The 20,903-nt window shown below is 41.9% G+C and overlaps 1 protein-coding gene across 10 annotated transcripts in view; it reads right to left on the bottom strand.

The window, feature by feature from the left end:
* The window catches only part of LOC139366123 (mitogen-activated protein kinase kinase kinase kinase 4-like), a 56,579-nt gene extending 35,882 nt beyond the window's left edge, over window positions 1–20,697 (bottom strand). For 9 of the 10 annotated variants that reach the window (XR_011626721.1, XR_011626722.1, XM_071103239.1 and 6 more), the window contains exons 1-9: window positions 20,505–20,695; window positions 19,936–20,001; window positions 6,808–6,864; window positions 4,186–4,311; window positions 3,557–3,667; window positions 3,033–3,123; window positions 2,765–2,895; window positions 1,433–1,487; window positions 285–363 (exon numbers count right to left, since the gene is read on the bottom strand). Coding sequence is in view for 8 of the 10 variants with exons in the window: in XM_071103239.1 (XP_070959340.1) it covers window positions 285–363; window positions 1,433–1,487; window positions 2,765–2,895; window positions 3,033–3,123; window positions 3,557–3,667; window positions 4,186–4,311; window positions 6,808–6,864; window positions 19,936–20,001; window positions 20,505–20,561 (773 nt within the window). In the remaining 2 variants the exon portion in view is untranslated. Of the gene's footprint in view, window positions 1–284; window positions 364–1,432; window positions 1,488–2,764; window positions 2,896–3,032; window positions 3,124–3,556; window positions 3,668–4,185; window positions 4,312–6,807; window positions 6,865–19,935; window positions 20,002–20,504 lie in introns of all 10 variants that reach the window. The other variant, XM_071103241.1, reaches the window with a different exon arrangement.
* Between the last annotated feature and the right edge of the window lie 206 nt (window positions 20,698–20,903).

The raw sequence follows: 20,903 nt of genomic DNA, 5'->3' as shown, positions 1-20,903 counted from the left end.
AACATGACAATAAACAATATGTGCTCAGCCTGAACTAATGCTACAGTACACAAAAAAACAGTAAGATAAGGGGTGAATAAGGGACATTGTATTGTGGAAGTTCTGTTGGCAGTAATGTTATCGGAGCTAGCTAAGAAAGAGAAAAGGCTGTGTGTAAGGGAAAAGGAAGGCGAAGCAAGGCTGTATGAGTTTTGGCCACTCTGGGGAAAACATTCCTGCTGTGTTGCTGAGGCTCTGCGGGGCGTGGTGTCGCTAAGCGAGAGAGGCTGAGCTGTCTTTCTTACCATTTCTTTGATTTGAGCTTGGGGGGCGGGTTGCGAGGAATGAGGAACAGGGCTCTCATGGGATGCATGTCACACAGGGCTGGGAACAGAGACAGACACAGACAGAGAAACTATGGTTGCGTCCCCAATGGCACCCTCGAGGCCTTGGTCAAAAGTAGTGCACTAATGTAGGCAATAGGGTGCCATTTAGAACTCACACAGACAGACAGGGGATCGAGGTTATGAGAGGCTCCATTGTGGCCTAATCACATGGCAGGCGATGGAAGAAGTGTTCCACAATGTTGTCAATGTTAGGCTAAAGTCCTGTCCTGTTGCCCTTGGCCTGCTTGTTGTGTGTGTTTACTACACAGTCCTACTACAACACTGTTTGTTTTTCATTCAGTGATTGTGAACTCCCTCTCGGTCATGGTGCAACACTAGGCTTAACAGACACCAAACAGTCATGAGTTTATTTCATTTGTTTCTCTGTTTTTTGACTCAAGGATTTTCAATTTCAAAATGCGAGAGAACTGTCTGACCTCCGACACATCATTGTGAGCCCAATCACTTTCAATGACACTTGGATTCTGTCCTTGACTGGTAATATGGGCTGCAATATCTGACAACTCTGTGAAGTCACTCACAGAGAGAGAATGAAAACATACAGTGAGTTAATCCAACAAAACTCAAAACTAGAACTTTGCAAGAGTAAAAATACAGCATAATAACATAGGATATGCTTAAAGGGATACTTCAGGATTTTGGCAATGAAGCCCTTTATCTACTTCCCCAGAGTCAGATGAACTCAAGGATACCATTTGTATGTTTCCGCATGCAGTATGAAGGAAGTTAGAGGTAGTTTCTCGAGCCAATGCTAACCATAAACATCCAAAATTGCGCTAACGCTAATTAGCAATTGCGCAAACGCTAGGTGGCAACTTCCTTCAAACTGCACGCAGACATACAAATTGTATCCATGAGTTCATCTGACTCTAGGGAAGTTGATATTTGACTTCATTGCCAAAATCCTGAAGTATTCCTTTAAAAGAAACGTTATAAATTACAGTAGAGCATATTAGTCATGGCCTCCAAATTCTAAGATGTGCGAAGACTCCTTGACGAGACTGCAATGTGTATGGACAGGAGGGGAGAGAGAAGGTGACACTTACGTGGTGCTCCTTCAGCCATCTCCAGAGCTGTGATTCCCAGCGACCACAGGTCACTCTATAGAGGAGGAGAGTCATCCAGTCAGATCCACTCAACAGACAAGTGTGGGGACTCATCTTGACAAATCAATCAATGTCAGATTTTTGTTTTCACTGAATCACATTTGGATATTTGGCCACAATTAGGCTGGGAAAATAGTAGTTAAGTTAAGTTGAGTGCTCATGGCCATCTTTATTTCAGGTAGCTCATATATTAGCTGATAAGCAGATTTTGTTATGTTATGTAGTTTATCAAGTGGATTTTTCTCTTCAGTCGCGTAGTAGCCTGTCCTACTCCCAAGCCTATGACTTGTCTAATAATCACTGATCAGAAACACTTAGAATGCAATAATGTAGCCTAAATCTAATGTATTATTTTGCTCTTGACTCACATAGTAGCCTTATGTAATCTATCCACCACCAAGCTGTGAGATCGCATCCTTTTTTAGTTGTTTTAACGTAACTTAGCCTACTTTAATATAATCAATCAATCGTTCATTCATATATGTCATTACACAGCATACAAGTCATTCATGCCTTGAAATACAATCAAGCATTTTTTTCAATTAAATAACAAAGGGAGCCTTGAATAATTAAACAATACATTTAAAAAAGTAGATTTTCTGCCATACATCCATTTTGAATAATGGCTCAAAAGCCCTGTTTTAAATGCATGTTTGATTAGGAAAATATTTGTGTCAGCTATGGGTCTACATTCGATAGTTTACAAGGTCCAGCAAGGCACATTGGCAGGGCAGTCATAGGGTGCATTTTGTTAGGATGTACCGGCGTTAACAGATGCTATAGGAATATGGGCTTCTCCTGATACTGAGATGTACTGCCTGTCGTATTCTTGTGGATCATCATTCTCCCGAGTGCACGTATCCCAATTTGAAACATTTCAATCATCAGAATTTTTTTTTTGAATCATGGTCACAAATGTCGTATTAGGCTAAAAGATGCGCAGACACGCACCACTTTTCTTTTCTCTAAACAGCACGGTAAGACCAAAACCCGCCCGGCCAGAATCAATTCACAGAATTTGTGCTGTCGGGCCCCGTCGGGTTCGGCCTCAGAATGAGAACTCTAACTAACACACACACACACACACACACACACACACACACACACACACACACACACACACACACACACACACACACACACACACACACACACACACACACACACACACACACACACACACACACACACACACACACACACACACACACACACACACACACAAACACACACACACAAACAGCATTTCCAGTAGAGATGGCGGCCTCTTACCCTGTAGTCATAAGTAGAGTCTGGGTTCTCGTCACAAGCAATGACTTCAGGGGCCATCCAGTAAGGAGTCCCAATAAAGGTGTTCCTCTTCCCTATCGTCCTGTCCAGTTGAGCACTCACCCCAAAGTCAACTGGCAAAGACAATACACAGTGTTCAAACAGATTAAACCACACCTACAAGGGGAGAGCAAGCAAATACTGAGGTGACAGTGACACTGTGGCTGTGTAGGTTGTGAGTTGAACTTTGACCCTGTCTCCTAGTCCTTACCCAGCTTGACCTCTGCGTTCTCAGTCAGCAGCACGTTCTGGCCTTTGATGTCTCTGTGAATGACGTGGTGTGAGTGGAGGTGAGACAGGCCCTGTGTTGACACACACAAACACACACAATATCAGGACACGACACACGCATGCACACACACATTGTACACATCACATGATTTCTCTCTCTCTCTCTCTTGGGGCTTGGGAGCTGTCCAACAGAACAGGCACAGAAATCATACACTGCTTCAAAGGAGTTAAAAATAAACACAGGAAGTTTATTTTATTTAAGATAATGACTTCACCGTGCTTCGCAGCTATCTGCCCCTGTGAGCCATCGTCTAACCCTCCATTACCGTTCTACCATAAGTTTATAAGCAAAAGCTCCAAGTCCAATGCAATAACGCACCCACTACAATATGGCCGATATAGGATGAGAAGAGCTCTCCGAAATGATTCTCAGGACCTTTACATCTCCCCAGGGGTTTGTGGAGAGTCCTATTTAAATGGCTTATCTCCAGCAGCAGTACTCACTCTGAGGACCTCCCTGCAGATGTAGGCGATCCAGTCTTCTTTCAGGCAGTTCCCTTTAGTCTTCTTCACTAGGTCAGTGACTGAGCCCGCCCCACAGTACTCCATCACCAGCTACACAGCAAGGGCACACACAGACACAGAGGAAATGGCTCAGACAGATGCCAGACCACCAGCAGAACCCTGTTACTACAACTGCGAGGCCTAAAACACACGCACATCCAGATACAACTTGGACTTTAGATGAGTTAAAGGGCTCTGAGGTTTCCCTGGTCAGGTCACGGTGTCAGGAAAAACTCCTGGCCCTTGTTATGCATTCTGGAACCATGTTCTGCATACCACAGGAGGTTGGTGGCACCTTAATTGGGGAGGACGGGTTCATGGTAATGGAGCGGAATAAGTGGAATGGTATCCCATTTTTTCCTGACAACCTTCCATCAGCTCCGTTCCAGATATTACTATGAGCCCTCCTCCCCTCAGCAGCCTCCACTGGTGCATACTAACCTAAAGAAGCTGTATGAGCTGTACATACATATAGATAGAGATACAGGCTCTCTTAAAGATGATGGCGTTATTGAGATGAGATGATTGAAGTGAGGAGAAATCAACAGAGATGGAAAGCAGCCACTCACCCAGAGCTGGTCATCCTGACCTGCAGGACTCTTCTTCACAAAGGCACCATAGTATGTAGCTATATTCCTATGATGGGAATATGTCTTCAACATATTAATCTCTAACTTTATTTCCTCTTCTTCTTCCTGCAAACAAAAAAAGGATATTACATTTTTTTTAAATATCAAACTTGACAACGGAAAACAGCAGGCTGTAATGCAGTCAACCCAAAACCCAGTGAGTGAAAACCCTGCTTCTCTTGCTGCCCAAGCACATAACAGTTACAGTTGACTTTTAAGCCAACATTCAAGTTAAACAGAGATGGTGGATATGTGCTGGGCCCGCCATACTGGTGACCCACAAGCCTGCCAACACAATTGCAATCAACAGCAGTGATAATTTCATCACTGGCTCAGTCTCTCACCAATTATGGCATGTGGGCTTGGGAGTCCATTTCAGCATTCATATTTACATTGCATGGGGCACTAAGGATATGTTGATTTGCTTCTTCCCATACACTCTACTGATAGACCCTCACTAAGGCTAAGGGAGGGCTCATGTAGCAGAGTACGTCTTTGGCGTGGAGATAGAAACAGACAGCTTCTCTTTAAGAAGCAGTAGTGTGTGTCAGAGGGGCCTGAAGGGGATTTGTTTCTGTGTGAAGTCTTGGAAAAGCATGACACACTTATGCATTGCGTTTCTATTCCCTGGGTTTTTCATACTGTAGTAGGCCTATAGTCAATGGACTGTAACGTGACACTGTCTTTCCTGACAGGAAAACCACAACATCCCTTAGCTACTGCCCAGAACATATCTTAGAAATTCAGCCTAATGTGCTTTGATTTGGTCAAATATGTACATCTACTGTAGACTAGTTCATTCCCCCCCAAAAAACTTAAAAGATTTGTTTACAGTGTATCTTGTGCATATGACCAATTAGACTTTGATTTGATTTACAGGGGATGATAGGTTGTGTGGTTTAATAACGATACTGAGCTCCCAAAAATAATAACAAGATAATCTGCCAATTCACATATTTAACAACAAATACACACCCAAAATAGCCTACTATATAATAATATGAGTGGGAAATGACCTTTTCCCGAAACGGTAGCAGCATAACAGGTTTAAATGGGGACACCGGGCAGTTTTTCTCTCTATTCTCGCCTTACCAACAGCCTCCCTGCTCCTGTCTCCTGACCCCGAGAGAAACAGCCGTTCCATTCAAGATAGGCATTTGACCCTTCATACAGCTCAGTGACCTCTCTTAAAGAATGGTACCTTTCTGTCCTGGAAAGGGAGACAACCACATGCCTTCACTGAACCTTCCTTTCCCTTTAAATCAAACCAGGAAGAAGAGAGGACATTCCTGCTCGGAAAGGACCCGGCACAGCTGCTCTCTGTACAGGACAATGTCTCAATCCCCAAGAGGGGTCGAGGCAAGTGACCGGGCCGCGGCTGGGCCCTAGGTCTGGGGCCAGGCAGCCTGTGGAGTAGGGGCTAATGAAGGGGGAGCGAGGGAAGGGAGCGAGGGTGAGGGTAGGGTATGGGGGGGGGGGGGGTGTTTAGTTATGTGACTGTCGGGAGGGATGTGTTGAAGCAGAGAGTAGGAAGCCTGGGCCCTGGGCCTTCAGTGAGGGGCCATTCAGTTTTACAGGAAATGTCCTGCTATTATCGCCCTGGGCAGATAGACAATACAAGATGGACAGGAAAAGGGCAAAGGCATTTGTGTGCTGAGAAGAGAGAGATTATTGTCCGAGAGCCTGTGGCGTTATCTCCTCTGCTTTTACTCTCTGGGGTTCAATACAATGAGCTGGGCCTTTTAAACTCATCTCGGCACCTTAGACATTCTTTACGTATTAGGCCAATACAACACCTTTAGTTTCAGCCAGCAATTCAAGGCTGATCTAATAAAAAGCAAGTCTAGATCAAAACATAGATATTGGAAAACTTAATATCAGTTTTAATGCTATGTTTTTATGATGATACATTTGAAACTGTGCTGTATTGATTAACTGTGTCTTATATTCTCTGTTGAGTAAAATAATAAGTTGTTGTTCTTCGTGCGGTGTGTTGAACTTCAGTCACTCTATACAAAATTTCAGATTGCACTGCAGAGACTGATACTGTTGATCCTTCCTCAGGTCCCAAAAGTCAGATCTTAGTTTAAAATATACCTCAAAGCCACACAAAAAAAAATGGATTTAATTAAATCTTTGGCCATGTACACATTGCGCTATTGTAATAACGCTCCTCTTTGTTCTTGTAGCGGGCCAGGAGGGCCAAATCAATCAGTTTCTATACAGTACATAGTCTCATCACCAGGTAGCTTTATTGCCCTGAGGGGAACGAGATGATTAAACTTTCCCTGAACAAACATGGCTCTCAGTGTTCTCACCTGCTGATTGACAGCTCAGGATATAATAACCTTTGGTGTGCCGTGTTAACCGGGCCTCATTTGCATTTCTTAAATAAAACACTGTCTTTGAAGGTAAACTGATCTGAGTGTGAAACCCCTCCTTGCCCCTTTGACTCGGCAGAGTGGCAGTCCCACGGCCGTGGCCCTCCCTACCTATGTCTGGGTGGCTTTTCAGTGCAAGGAGCGAGGGATGGAGACAGGAACCAGGAAGTGGCCTTCTTACCTCTGTCACGTCCATGACCTTGATAGCAGCCAGCTGTCCCGTCTTCACATGTCGCCCCTGTTGAGACCCAAGGACAGTCAGTATAACAGTTAGGGACAGAATGGCCATCGGACGCCAATAATATCTAAGACAATCGAGGACACTCAAAGTCTATGATGATGATGGCGAGTATACTGTTAAGAGTTATTAAGCAAATTTGGTACTGTGACCCTAGAACATTAGGTTACAAAGTCACTCAAGACACATTGGAAAAAGTAAGACAATGAATTTAGTGTATAATAATTACAGTTGGGCTACTTGCACAAACATTATGCAGTAGTTAAGGTTATTGTTGAGACAACCACAGCATTTTATGAAACATATATTTTTTAAACATACACATCATTCAATACAGGGCAACAACCATACTGGCAACCGCAACGGAAAGTCTAGCGCCTAAGACCATGTCTACCAGTCAGGTGAGGTAAATTGAGGAAGGGGAAAATGTAGCTATTTCTGTAACTGAGTCTGGTGGCAGAAAAAGAGGAAGAGAGAGGTAGGAGAGCAGTGAATTTTTTAAAAACTTTGTGTATGTGTCAGAACCTAAGGAGCAGAAAACTAGGTACAGCAACTCTTAAAGCAATTATTTGCGAAAAGTGTGTAGAGAAAATGGAACACGGGCCTGAGCTGGAGCAGTACATGTTTCACTAGACTGACCTCCATTGTTTGTTTATTTGAAAAATGGCTCATATCATCCAACACAATTGACTGTTGTCTACGGAATATCATGTACATATGGCGAGATTGAGTCACTTGAAAATACCACAAAAATGATGCTATCCACCTGAGAAATCCCAGTTTTACTCCACCAATCTTGAGAACAACTCTTATAACCTATGCTAAGATTGTCATTTCTTATTTCACATACAAAAGCGTACTATATTTCATATGTCTGATTTGGCAAGCAAAAAGTCACACTTAGTATATGGTGTAAGAGTTTCAGTAAAATTCTAAAGAGAAAATGAAGCAATACTCCTTGTGAATCTAATTCAAAGAAACAGTTACACTGTCCATCCTGAAAACTGTTGCAATGAATGTCAATTTGTGGCGGAAAAAAAACAATCCCCACGTGAAATGTTTTTCGTAACATATGAGTCAATATCCTATTCTCAAATCAGGAGTGTAGCGAGGAGCATTCAGCTGGGACAATCACATAATCAATACAATGCATTTAGCTGCGTCTCGTAAACCAATAAGAGGCTTCTGTAACATTCCCATTGACTGCAGCCATCTCGTCTATGTTCAGTCACAGCACAGTGGGCTGAGGCAGATTGATGTTCGTCCATTGCACTTTACCGTTATTTTGCAAATGAATTTGCCATTTTGACAGATGCCATACATTTGAGTTACTTAAGCAGTGGAGTGAATGTAATGAATATGACGGTTATTCTCCAAATTAAAAAATTAACAGAACACAGACTACAGGCATAGCAAGCACTTATCATCCAGTATTGTTAATAGCACTGTGCAGTTTTGCTCTAAATGCTAGAATCACCTATCCCCGAGGAGAGAGGAACTGAACTGAACTTTCATATGTGGCTATGCTCACTGACAGATTGTGACACGACAACTGTAATACAGTGCACTTGTGCACATCTGTAATAAAGTGCACGGAGATGGAGAATAATTGATGGAGATAATTGAGAAAGATCTTAGCAGATAGTTTCCCATGTTAAAGCTGGGAAATGCTGCATATACACTACGAATGATTTATAAAAAACTCAGCAAAAGGTTCAAATCACATTCATGGATATGTAATTTTGTGACAACAGAGCTATTTATTTTAACAACAGTAAGAGGACAACTGTGACCAACATTCCTTTTTTTAATAAGAGGACAGAATGCAAGCATATGTGTCTTTCTTGCCTCAGTGCATTTACACAAATGATTTTTCCTTACTTTGTCATTCGGAATTACCCACTGCAAGCATTTTGTTTGCACATACGTAGCAGATTTACCAATAGACTATGTACAGCATCGGTTAAGACTGAGATACACCATTCCATTCAATTGTATCCAGGAAGAGCACCGTGTTACCTATTCAGGATGCAAACACAGCTATACTGATGTTGACATGCATGAAACCAAGGCTTTTTCGATCACAGAAGTCAACAAATGAGGGTGCCTGGGGACATGCAGGGCCTGGGTTTACCTCCACATCACCCGCGGAACAGAGAAGGAGTAGTATGAGGGTGCGGCTGAAGGCTATCAAAACTGGTCGCCTAGGGCGTTGGGGACAGAGAATAAGAGGAGCAGGTTTCTGGGCATGGTAGAATATATTCAGGGCATAATGCGCAAACAGGGGTATGGTGGGGTGCGGGTACAGCGGAGGTAAGCCCAGGCACTGGGTGATGATGAGAGAGGTTGTATCTCTGGACATGCTGGTTGTAATGGGTGAGGTCACCGCATGTGTGGGGGGTGGGACAAAGGAGGTAACAGGGGTATAAAGAGTGGAACTAGGGGCTCCATTGTAAACTAAAACAATGATAACTAACCTGCACAACAGTATACAGGGCATATTGACATATGAGAGAGACATACAGCGAGGCATACAGTAATCACAGGTGTTGAATTGGGAGAGCTAGCTAAAACAGTAGGTGAGACAACAGCTAATCAGCTAGCACAACAACAGCAGGTAGAATGGCGATTGATTAGGCAGAGAGGGTCGGATTAACTACACACAGAGCCTAAGTGCGGCTGGGGCCGACAGATAAAACATAAACAAGCAGAATGGATTACCGTGATTAATGGACAGTCCAGCATGCATCAGCTATGTAGCCAAGTGATCAGTGTCCAAGGGGCAGCGGTGGATGGGGCAGGGAAGCTGGACTGGCGAGTGATTATCCAGGTTAGAAAACTAACAATGACCAAATAGCTTGTAGCCAGTTAGCAGGTGTGAACTACTCACTTCACCCCATAACACAACAATGCTCTCACTAGTCTGGTGTACAGTGCCTTTGGAAAGTATTCAGACCCCTTGACTTTTCCCCCATTTTGTTAGGTTACAGCCTCATTCTAAAATGTATTAAAATGTTTTTTTCCCCCTCATCAATCTACACACAGTATCCCATAACGACAAAGCAAAAACAGGTTGTTGAACATGTATTACAAATAAAAATTGAAATATACCATTTACATAAGTATTCAGACCCTTTACTTTGTTGAAGCACCTTTGGCAGTGATTACAGTCTTGAGTCTTCCTGGGTATGACGCTACAAGCTTGGCACACCTGTATTTGGAGAGTTTCTCCCATTCTTCTCTGCAGATTCTCTTAAGCCCTGCCAGGTTGGATGGGAACCGTTCCTGCACAACTATTTTCAGGTCTCTTCAGAGATGTTCGATTGGGTTCAAGTCCGGGCTCTGGCCGGGCCACTCAAGGACATTCAAAGCCACTCCTGCGTTGTCTTGGCTGTGTGCTTAGGGTCGTTGTCCTGTTAGAAGGTGAACCATCGCCCCAGTCTGAGGTCCTGAGCACTCTGGAGCAGGTTTTCATCAAGGATCCCTCTATACTTTGCTCCATTAATCTTTCCCTCGATCCTGACTAGTCTCCCAGTCCCTGCCGCTGAAAAACATCCCCACAGCATGATGCTGTCACCACCATGCTTCACCGTAGGGATGGTGCCAGGTTTCCTCCAGATGTGACGCTTGGCATTCAGGCCAAAGAGTTCAATCTTGGTTTTATCAGACCAGAGAATCTTGTTTCTCATGGTCTGAGAGTCTTTAGGTGCCTTTTGGCAAACTCCAAGCGGGCTGTCATGTGCCTTTTACTTTATGGCCACTTTACCATAAAGGCCTAATTGGTGGAGTGCTGCAGAGATGGGTGTCCTTCTGGAAGGTTCTCCCATCTCCACAGAGGAACTCTAAAGCTCTGTAAGAGTGACCATTGGGTTCTTGGTCTCCTCCCTGGCCAAGGTTCTTGTCTCCCGATTAATCAGTTTGGCTGGGCGGCCAGCTCTAGGAAGAGTCTTGGTGGTTCCAAAATTCTTCCATTTAAGAATGATGGAGGCCACTGTGTTCTTAGGGACCTTCAATGCTGCAGAAATGTTTTGGTACCCTTCCCCAGATCTGTGCATCGACATGGCTTGGCTTGTGGCTTGGTTTTTGCTCTGAAATTAACTGTCAACTGTGGGACCTTATATAGACAGGCGTGTGCCTTTCCAAATCATGTCCAATCAATTTAATTTACCACAGGTAGCCTCCAATCAAGTTGTAGAAACATCTCAAGGATGATCAATGGAAACAGGATGCACCTGAGCTCAATTTCGAGTCTCATAGTAAAGGGTCTGAATACTTATGTAAATAAGGTATTTCTGTTTTTTATTTGTAATACATTTTCAAACATTTCTAAAAACCTGTTTTCGCTTTTGACATTATGGGGTATTGTGTGTAGATAGTTTTATTTCACCCATGTTAGAATACAGCTGTAACGTAACAAAATGTGGAACAAGCCAAGGGGTCTGATTACTTTCCGAAGGCACCGTATTTTACCTTAACAAAACATGAAAAGGGGAGTGAAATGCATAAGGATTGAGAACACTTTGGTTGTCTTTTAATTCCCAAGATGCTTTCTGTACTCTAATATATGGATATTACGAGTATAGGCAGGAGATTTAGCTATCCATTTAGATCCAAGCTACCTATCTAAAGCAGAGTTTCTAACTCAGCTTTGAAAACTATGGACACATCTGGGAAAACCTAGAGAGAGTTTATCTGTTGGTAGCTTGCCAGTATTGTTCCAATATATCCCAATGGCAATTGACAAGACACCTACTCGTTCCACAAATGCAAACTTGGTGTCTAGTATCAATCACATTCCACTGGGCAAAAACTGATAGAATAACATTGTTTCCGCATCATTTCAACAACAAAAATTAAATGTGATGAAGTTGAGTCAACGTGGAAAACTGTTTGGATTTGCAAAAAGTCATCAGCCTAAGGGATTTTTTTTTTTTTTTTACTTGTAACCTAAATCTAATGACATGGCGATTTTTTGTTGTTGTTGATTTAACATTGAATTCACATTAGACAACTCAAACAAATGTAATTTAAAACTAGACGTTGAACTGACGTCTGTGCCCAGTGGGATAGTATTGTGCAGCTGCACTCTTGCACAATATGCTCGTCTACGTAACCACAGTCTTGCACATCCACAGAAATGAGGGATCACTAATCACTCACATATGTGATAACGATCCGAACCACAGATTGCCTTGGAATAAACCCCTATTTTATTTATGTACAGTTTGCAATAAAAAATAAATAAACATGCAAACCTTTGAGTGCCTTTGAGTGATAGCATGTTCATTGCCATTTCCTGCCATTGACTGCCCATGTTTATCTTTGATAGCTGTGTGTACTGTAGGACATCAATGTGAGAAGATACTAGAGAGCGGTCTGTGCAGACTGCTGTTTGGCGGTTGGGCAGACAGCAGCAGGCCACACCATGTGAACAGATTTCTGAAGCAGACACTCAGCACCAGGTTCAATTAGGATGTGGGCCAGTGTTCCCCAAAAGCACGGGCAGGAGTTAAAATGGACACAGCTTCCTGTGCCAGACTAGCAGAGTGAGAGAGCAAGCACATATGGGAAAATAACAAGAGCCCCATAATCAAATCTGATTAAAACATGATTCTCTTTAACAATAACAATGAGCTGAAAACTGTTTGGGCTAATGACCAAATACTATCAATAGACTTCTAGGCAAAGTCACTAATATTTACTTTGATAATAGTCTGATCAGAATAGGATTTTTTTCAACATTTTTATTTTATTTTTTACAATTGCTTTACATAATTACAGATGTATTTGACTTCTGTAGAAAAACATGTTAGTCACAAGAGGGATTGTGGCACACAGTCTTGCATTGATCAAAAATGAGTCTTAAACATTCAAGCTGGCTGTGTTCCATTGCCACAGGCAAACTCTCCAAATACAAAGCCAAGCTTTTATAGAGGCTATTTCAAAGGGAAACAAAAATGAAGTTGGTTAATAAACGGTTGAAAAATGCTTTTGGTGGTCAGACAATTCACCATCAGTTGTGGGCACTGCAGAGTAGACCATTTTTTACAACATAGAGGAATAATTCCTTGGGTTAGTGTGATTTGAGACCTTGAACATGCATGACATACAGTAAGATAATAGCTAGGTCTCAAGCTCACAAAACGACTGTAGAAGTAGCAGATCATTTGATTTCCCATTTACAAAATGCTTCTTGTTGCATGCCAGCAAAACCTTTGCCCAACATGTCAGGTTCAATAATAATACATGTAGCTACCATAGTCAACTATTTATTCATGTTGTAAAAATACACTTCACTGGCATTGTATGCATGCTGCCCCAGAGTCATTAGTATTTGACAAATAATGATTGCAAGCATGTGCACATGATCCAAAGCAGGCCATAAAGAGACTACATGAGAGCACATTCCTACTGATGATCAAAGGAGAGGAGAGAGAAAAGAGCAAACTGTCCACTAATCGGCCCGCGGCTCAAACCCCTACAACCTCTTCAGCATTCCACACAACACACAGTCACAGCATGCTCTCTCTGAAACACATTCAATTTGTGTGTGTGTGGGGGGGGGGGGGGGGGGGGGACACACGCATTGCATAAATCACATTCCCCATTCTAATAAAGAGACACTCGAGCAAGTCATCCAACAAAGAGAAATTGATCGGCTCCTAAACCAAATGTGAAGGGCTCACTTTAACTACTGGCATATGGAAAGTATCCATCTATATTATATTTTCACTGTCGATATTTTCTGGGTTCAATCAACACTGAAACTCAATCTGCATGGTAAAGACCTAATCTTGTGCAATGAACCTCTCATCACAATACACTTCTTATCAACACCTTAGTAGTGTTGATGGAAGTGCCACTGCCTTTCTTCTGATGGAAATCTGCTTTTTCTCATTCACTACTTTCTGCTTGGTCATTAGACACAATGCGATGGGAGATTATGGGCTTCACAGTTGGGTTAGGGAATAATGAGGAAATCCCCCTTTGGACAGAAATATCTCCACCAGAGACAGGCTGCCCCCCCCCCCCCCCCCCCCCCCAGTCTCCAGGGTTATCACCCAATACCACAGTTCCTACCCCGTGCGCATGGAGGGCATTCTTCTTCTTTCCCTACCCAAACATAGGTCTACTTGGTGGCCACATCTCAAATGGCACCCACATCTCAAATGGCACCCTATTCCCTATGTAGTGCACTACTTTTGACCAGAGCCCTACGGGAACTGGTCAAACGTAGTGCAATAAACAGGGAAAGGGGTGCCATTTGGGACGCATACAATGAGCCCACATCTCAACACCACGGTGGGGCCCTTTCATGGCCCTTCCAGAGCTGAGGGCACTGGGATAACGTCACCAGATCCAGGCAGGCGTCCAAGTGGTTTGAACAGTGACTGCGGTTCAGGAAGTGTGTGTTGAGAAAGACGCTTCCTCTCTGTAGGTCAAAGTGGAGCCTGCCTGCTTCGTGATGATTCCCGACATACTGGGACTTTCTCAATATCAGACCTTGGAGGCATGCAAGTGACGACAGCTCTCCTGCCTTGCATCACTGTCTTGCTCTGTCACTGCAGTGCAAGCCTGGCCTGACCCAATTTTTCACACTTCATGAGTTTTTGCATAGGGAAGTACCCATTTAAAAGAGGAATACGCCCTAGATGTAGCCACCCTAAGAACAAAAGGATGAGATATTTCTATATGCAACGAGACAGTCATATTACAATAGGAATGTATCTTTGAACCCTACAAAAATAAACAAAATGCAACTTTTGAACATTGAAAATGGCACGGATTAAACCATTTACTGTACGGCTAATAATTCCACACCCTTGATTACAGTATCCCCAGAAGACACAGATGAGATCACTGGTGCAACAAATCACAACCCATCTCCCACTCATACTAACACAGGAAGGTCACATGATAAGGTTCACCCTGGGATAAGTGAGAGAGATCCTATCACACAAGATCCTCTTTTAATATGAGGTATCTCTAAATGGACCGTCCTATTTTGCTGCCAAAAAATATGAAGATCCCAGAGGATAAACGACCTCAGGGAAACTACGCTCATCATGTGACCCCTTGCTTACAAACCACCCTTTTAACCAGCATGGATGGGTCTCTGTAAGATTTACTATGTTAAGAAAGCGTTCTGACATACAAATTGCAACACCCTAAAAGCTGAAGAGATTAGGGGAGTTGGGGGTTCTAAAAATGAAACCAGCGAGACACAAGATAAGAACAAGATGATCCAAAATACTTACAAGAGAAAAAAAAGAGTATTCAGCGTTTAACAATGAGATGATAACAATGCTGTGTTAAATAGCAAAACAGGACAGGGTAAAAAATAGCCTCCCATGTAAGTGAAGGCAGACTGGAAACAATAGATCAACACTGGTGCCAAGTCAGCTTCTTCTGAGCATAACAACAAACCAGCTACCTTAGAATAATAAAACTGCATGGTATTATCAGTATTATATGAACTGAAGCAGTGGAGGCTGCTGAAGGGAGGACCGCTCATAATAATGGCTGGAATGGTGCAAATGGAATGGCATCAAACACATGGAAACCACGTGTTGGACGAATTTGATACCATTCCACCTATTTTATTTGTATTTATTTTTTATTTTACCTTTATTTAACTAGGCAAGTCAGTTAAGAACAAATTCTTATTTTCAATGACGGCCTAGGAACAGTGGGTTAACTGCCTGTTCAGGGGCAGAACGACAGATTTGTACCTTGTCAGCTCGGGGATTTGAACTTGAGGTTACTAAGTCCAATGCTCTAACCACTAGGCTACCCTGCCGCTCCAGACGTTTCCACGAGCTAGTCCTCCGCAATTAACGTGCCACCAACCTCCTGTGAACTGAAGTCATATTATTTTCTAACAGATACCACGAGCGAGAAATAATCAAAGAATAGTAAGTAATATGTTGTTTGTATTTTGTGTTGCTTGCAATTGCTATTAATTATTGAATTTGGATACATATTATCTCATCTTTCATGACGTATTATGGATTGGAGTGTTGAAGAACAGACATTGAACATAATTTGACAAAGGTCACCCATCTGAGAGAGTTTACTGGGTGGACATTCTCATCAGTGTTTCTCTTGGCATGACCTCTGCCATTTCCACTGCTCTCACCAAAGATCACACCACACATCATGTTAACAACAGCATAGCTTTGCATTGCAAACTGCTGAAGATCTAACATGAAGTGTACTGTAAGACTGAAGAAAATCAGATGCTAATTTTACCAGTGTATTGCTTTGGGACACCGATAAAGTGATAGTCCTTTATTAAGGCCTTTGAAGAAGCAGAGAAGCAAACTAGACTGTTTTTTGTTTTCTCAGCCTGCCAGTAATTGTCACGTCTTATACATTCAACATGGAACAAAACTGTGGCATCGATCAGACATCTACCCTGAAATCCCAAGGGGACGGATGATTAAAACCGAGACTTCAGACTGTACTGAAAAACAAGACTCGCTGCCTTCAGAACAAGCCCAGTAAACAATTTCAAAATCGATATTTTTCCACAGACGCGCATTCCCTGTGATGTTCTATTTTCAGAACGGGTAAATTGGCAGGAGAAAAGAAAAAGAACAAGATTCTGAGAGGAGAGGAAAGCCACAGATGCCCTGATGTAGTGGCTTCAAAAATAGAATTTCCTTTTACATATGTAGGATCTTAATGTGAGCCAGTTTGCTACAACAGGAAATGAATCCTTGAGCAACAGGAAATGTGAATTATTACGTGGATTATAACTAATGTATATTCTTGTAAGGGGTTGATACACTTTTCATATGGGAAAATCAAGTCTGAAATTTCTAAGTAGAAATGACAAACTTCAGAAGCCTTTTGAAACCTCAAATACACTACACATTTTACATTTCCTGCATTTCAACAGGGTGATCCAATTAAGATCCTACATCTGTACACTGTGACCAATGCCCTCTACCTGTCTGTAGCCAACAACCACTACTCTACTAATGTAATGAATCTATGCTGCCTGCAGAAAACACCCACAACCTCATATTTCTCAACAATAACCAGGTTTCCATCCAACATCTTTATGCAAATAAAGTACATGCCGGTAAACTTTCCAAATGTCAACAAAACAAAATACGCAAGACAAGGTGGGATATTTTTGTGCCAAAATATTGATATAATAACCATCATTTCGAAGTAAACTTGGGAGTCATGTGATGATATGTTGTGTGGTCCTCCACTATGACTCGGGAAAGCATACAGTTTATTAAGCGACAGTTTAAATAAGCTATGATGAACTTCATAGGGTGGTGAAAGTGCACTGTGAGGAGCTTGATGCTCCTTTCCAATAAATACAGGGGGTCTAATTCTGGTGACATGATGATCAATGCTTGGCTGCCGTTTGACCAATAAAAAAAATTATCTCACCATGTAGGCTATGCCCGAATTGTATCTGCGAGCTGTTGGCTAGCGCACAAGTGCCAAGACCACCCGTGGGCACATTTAGCTTTAAAAAAACAAAATTGTGACAAAACCATTAGTAAAGTTGAAAATGCGATGGAAATCCATTTAACCTGTATTTTTTATTCAGTAACAGCCAAAGTTATTTGTGCACTAGGACATCACAATCCGCAACAAGTCAATTTTATGGAAAAACATCTCTGGTGATAAAATGCTCATATTGTTTTTATGCAGATTTTAGAATATTCACATGAAAATCTGCCACAAATTGGATAGAAACCTAGCTACAGACAAAATCTGATGCACTTCTTGGAAGTACATAAGGTGTTATAAACCACTTAGATGTGTTACACCACTTCAATAAATGTGTTATTATTTATGGTTTCACAGATCCTCAAAATGATTCTAGAGCTGCACCACTGAGAGCATCTTGACTGGCTGCATCACCGCTTGGCAAGGCAACTGCTCGGCATCTGACCACAAGGCACTATAGAGGATAGTGCGTACGGCCCAGTACAACACTGGGGTCAAAATCCCTACCATCAAGGACCTCTATACCAGGCGGTGTCAGAGGAAGGCCCGAAAAATTGTCAAAGACTCCAGCCAAGAGTCATAGACTGTTCTCTCTGCTTCCACACGGAAAGCAGTACCAGAGTGCCATGTCTGGGACCAAAAGGCACCTGAACAGCTTCTACCCCCAAGCCATAAGACTACTGAACAGTTAATCAAATGGCTACCCGGACTATTTAAATTGACCCCTTTATTATTTATTTACCTTAATTGTTTTGCACTGAGTCCCTTACACTGGCTCTATGCACACTCAATAGACTCTACTCACAGTCACACATACTACACTGACACTCCACACACACACACACACACACACACACACACACACACACACACACACACACACACACACACACACGCACACGCACACGCACACGCACACACACTACATCTACTCACATCCTCTCACATCCTCTCACAAAACACACACACACACACACACACACGCACACGCACACACACGCACACACACTACATCTACTCACATCCTCTCACATCCTCTCACAAAACACACACACACTTGCATATTGACACCACACACACACACAATGACACATAGACACACTTCACATACGCTGCTGTTACTCTGTTTATTATATATCCTGATTGCCTAGTCACTTTTACCCCTACCCACATGTACATACTATATTATCTCAATTATCTCAACTACCTCGTACGCCTGCACATTGACTTGGTACTGGTACTCCATGTATATAGCCTCGTTATTGTTTTTATTGTGTCGCTATTTCCTTTTTTATTTAGCAAATATTTGTCTTACTTTTTAACTCTGCATTGTTGGGAATGGCCTCGTAAGTAAGCATTTCACTGTAAAGTCTACACCTGTTGTATCTGGAGCATGTGGCCAACAAAATTTGTAATAACTTAATATGATTGTCTTTGAGTTAGGCCCACCACTTTCTTTAGATTATTCTAGTGAAACAAAATGATTCAGAGATTAAAATCCAAGAAACAATCAGCAATATTTCTCATACATGTAAACAATACAGAATGTATGACCTTGACTTAATAAACACATTAGAGGGAAAGTGTTTGGCTGGGTAATTAAAGTGCACAGTACTACTAAACACACTTCTTGGATTTTATATAACCTAAAGAATGGCTAGGAATTTGGAAAGTACTTTTCGGGTAGTTTGAGTGGAGGATAAGCTATTGCTCTGTGTAAAGTCACTGTTCCTGTTAACATGGGGCTGAAACTGTGCACTGCACACAGAAGTGGAAAAGGAAGTCTTCTGGACACTAATGGCCAACTCTGACATTGATCCACATGACAGGAGATGTATTTAATTCAGCTGAGATACCTGCAGAAACTGACAGGCTGTGTACTACATCAACAAAACATCACAGTCTATTTATTGGTACTATGTTAACTAATGTGTAGGGACTTTCGTGCAATTTTGAATATAACTAGACAAAATGTGATTTTCTCCAGTGATATTAAAATAATGTACACTTGATAATGATAGATATTCTTTATGTTCTTTGCACTGGATCTTGAACAGGTTCCTTTCTTGTAAATCAAAGGCTTGTGCAACCTAAGGTATCCACCCAACTGCTACCTTACGCTCTGAGTTGACACATATGTGAGAACGTGGCAAGAACTACTCGAAAGGCCCAGCTTTATCAAGATAATTTAAAACACCTCAATTGTTAAAAAAAAAAAACCACAAACCATCACTGAAGGGTTCAGTTAAGCTGATTTCGATAAGGAAGTTGACTCCACCCAAGAGTGTTGAAGATGCTTGTGTTGGTAAGCCAATTTAGGTCACAGTTTCTCTCACTTAGTGAGTGCTTTCATGGGAACTACACCAACTTTCATGCCATCAACTGCTGACAGCTATAGTATTATGAGTAGTATTGCTATATTCATTTTATTTCTTTTTACTTAAAGATTAAGAGGGTGCCATACAATGTTTGCATAGTATATATTGCTATATACTCCTTAAAATGCAAATCATTGCAACTGACAACACAACTGCAATTGTAATCATGGTCAAAGACAAGAATAGGAGAGTGGGTCTGACACAAACTACAAACCTTGTAGACTTGCCCATATGTTCCATTTCCAACCACTTCTACCAGCTCAAATATTCCAGCAGGATCCTGAAACAAGACGACAACATTACATTATTTCAAATTAAATGGAAGAGCACAAAAATATACAAATAAAGTAATTTTGAATTAACCTTATGTTTAATAATATCTGACCTTTAGGTCATCATGGTTTATTGCATGGCATAGCTGGCTACAAGTATGTTCCATTTGTTCACACTTGTAACATGCCAACATGTCATATTACTAAATCTTACTTTAAAAAGTTACTACTTCTGAAACAGCTGTAAATCCAGTAAACCAAAAACATATTAACTTCTGAAAGCGAAACGAACCCGAAAACTGTAAGATTCATGGATTCTTAAAAGCCTACTGTGACATGAAAGCTCTAACTTTTTGTAACAAAGTAGCTAGCTAACTTAATTTTACGTAACGTTTCCTGAAATGACTTAAATAGAGATTGAAACTGTGTAACCCACATCTGCAGCAACAATGTTTACACAAAGGTCTGTCTACATTTCAGTTAATTAGACTCTGGTATATCCAGAACTCACCCTCAAAGCAGAGAGATCAATATTGTCCAGACTTCGTGTTGTGCAGTCTCGCGCCATAGCTATGACTTTGTCCGACTAATGCACCTATAAAGAGTACATGTACTTGATTTTGCAAAAGTTAACGGTTTCGGCGTGTCAGTCCATACTGTACTGTTTCTGCAGCGTCTCTCACTAGCAACCAAAACAGGGGTGTAATCATTAGTACAAACAGTTGGTTTCTATTGGACAAATTCAGGTAGGTTCCTCCCCGTTTCGTTCCGTTTGCTTAAATTTAGAAATGTTTTGAAACCAACTTGGCGTAATGAATACGCCCCAGGAAACTTCTCAACCAGCGAAACCCGGAAAATTCGGAGGAAGCTTTAGCCCCCCCTACTCTCCCGAAGAAAACCAAATTCGAAA

The sequence above is a fragment of the Oncorhynchus clarkii genome, chromosome 14, assembly GCF_045791955.1.
Source record: "Oncorhynchus clarkii lewisi isolate Uvic-CL-2024 chromosome 14, UVic_Ocla_1.0, whole genome shotgun sequence".
Taxonomy (NCBI): domain Eukaryota; kingdom Metazoa; phylum Chordata; class Actinopteri; order Salmoniformes; family Salmonidae; genus Oncorhynchus; species Oncorhynchus clarkii.
Note: the sequence above shows the minus strand (reverse complement) of the source record. Positions and strands in the feature narration are given on the sequence as shown.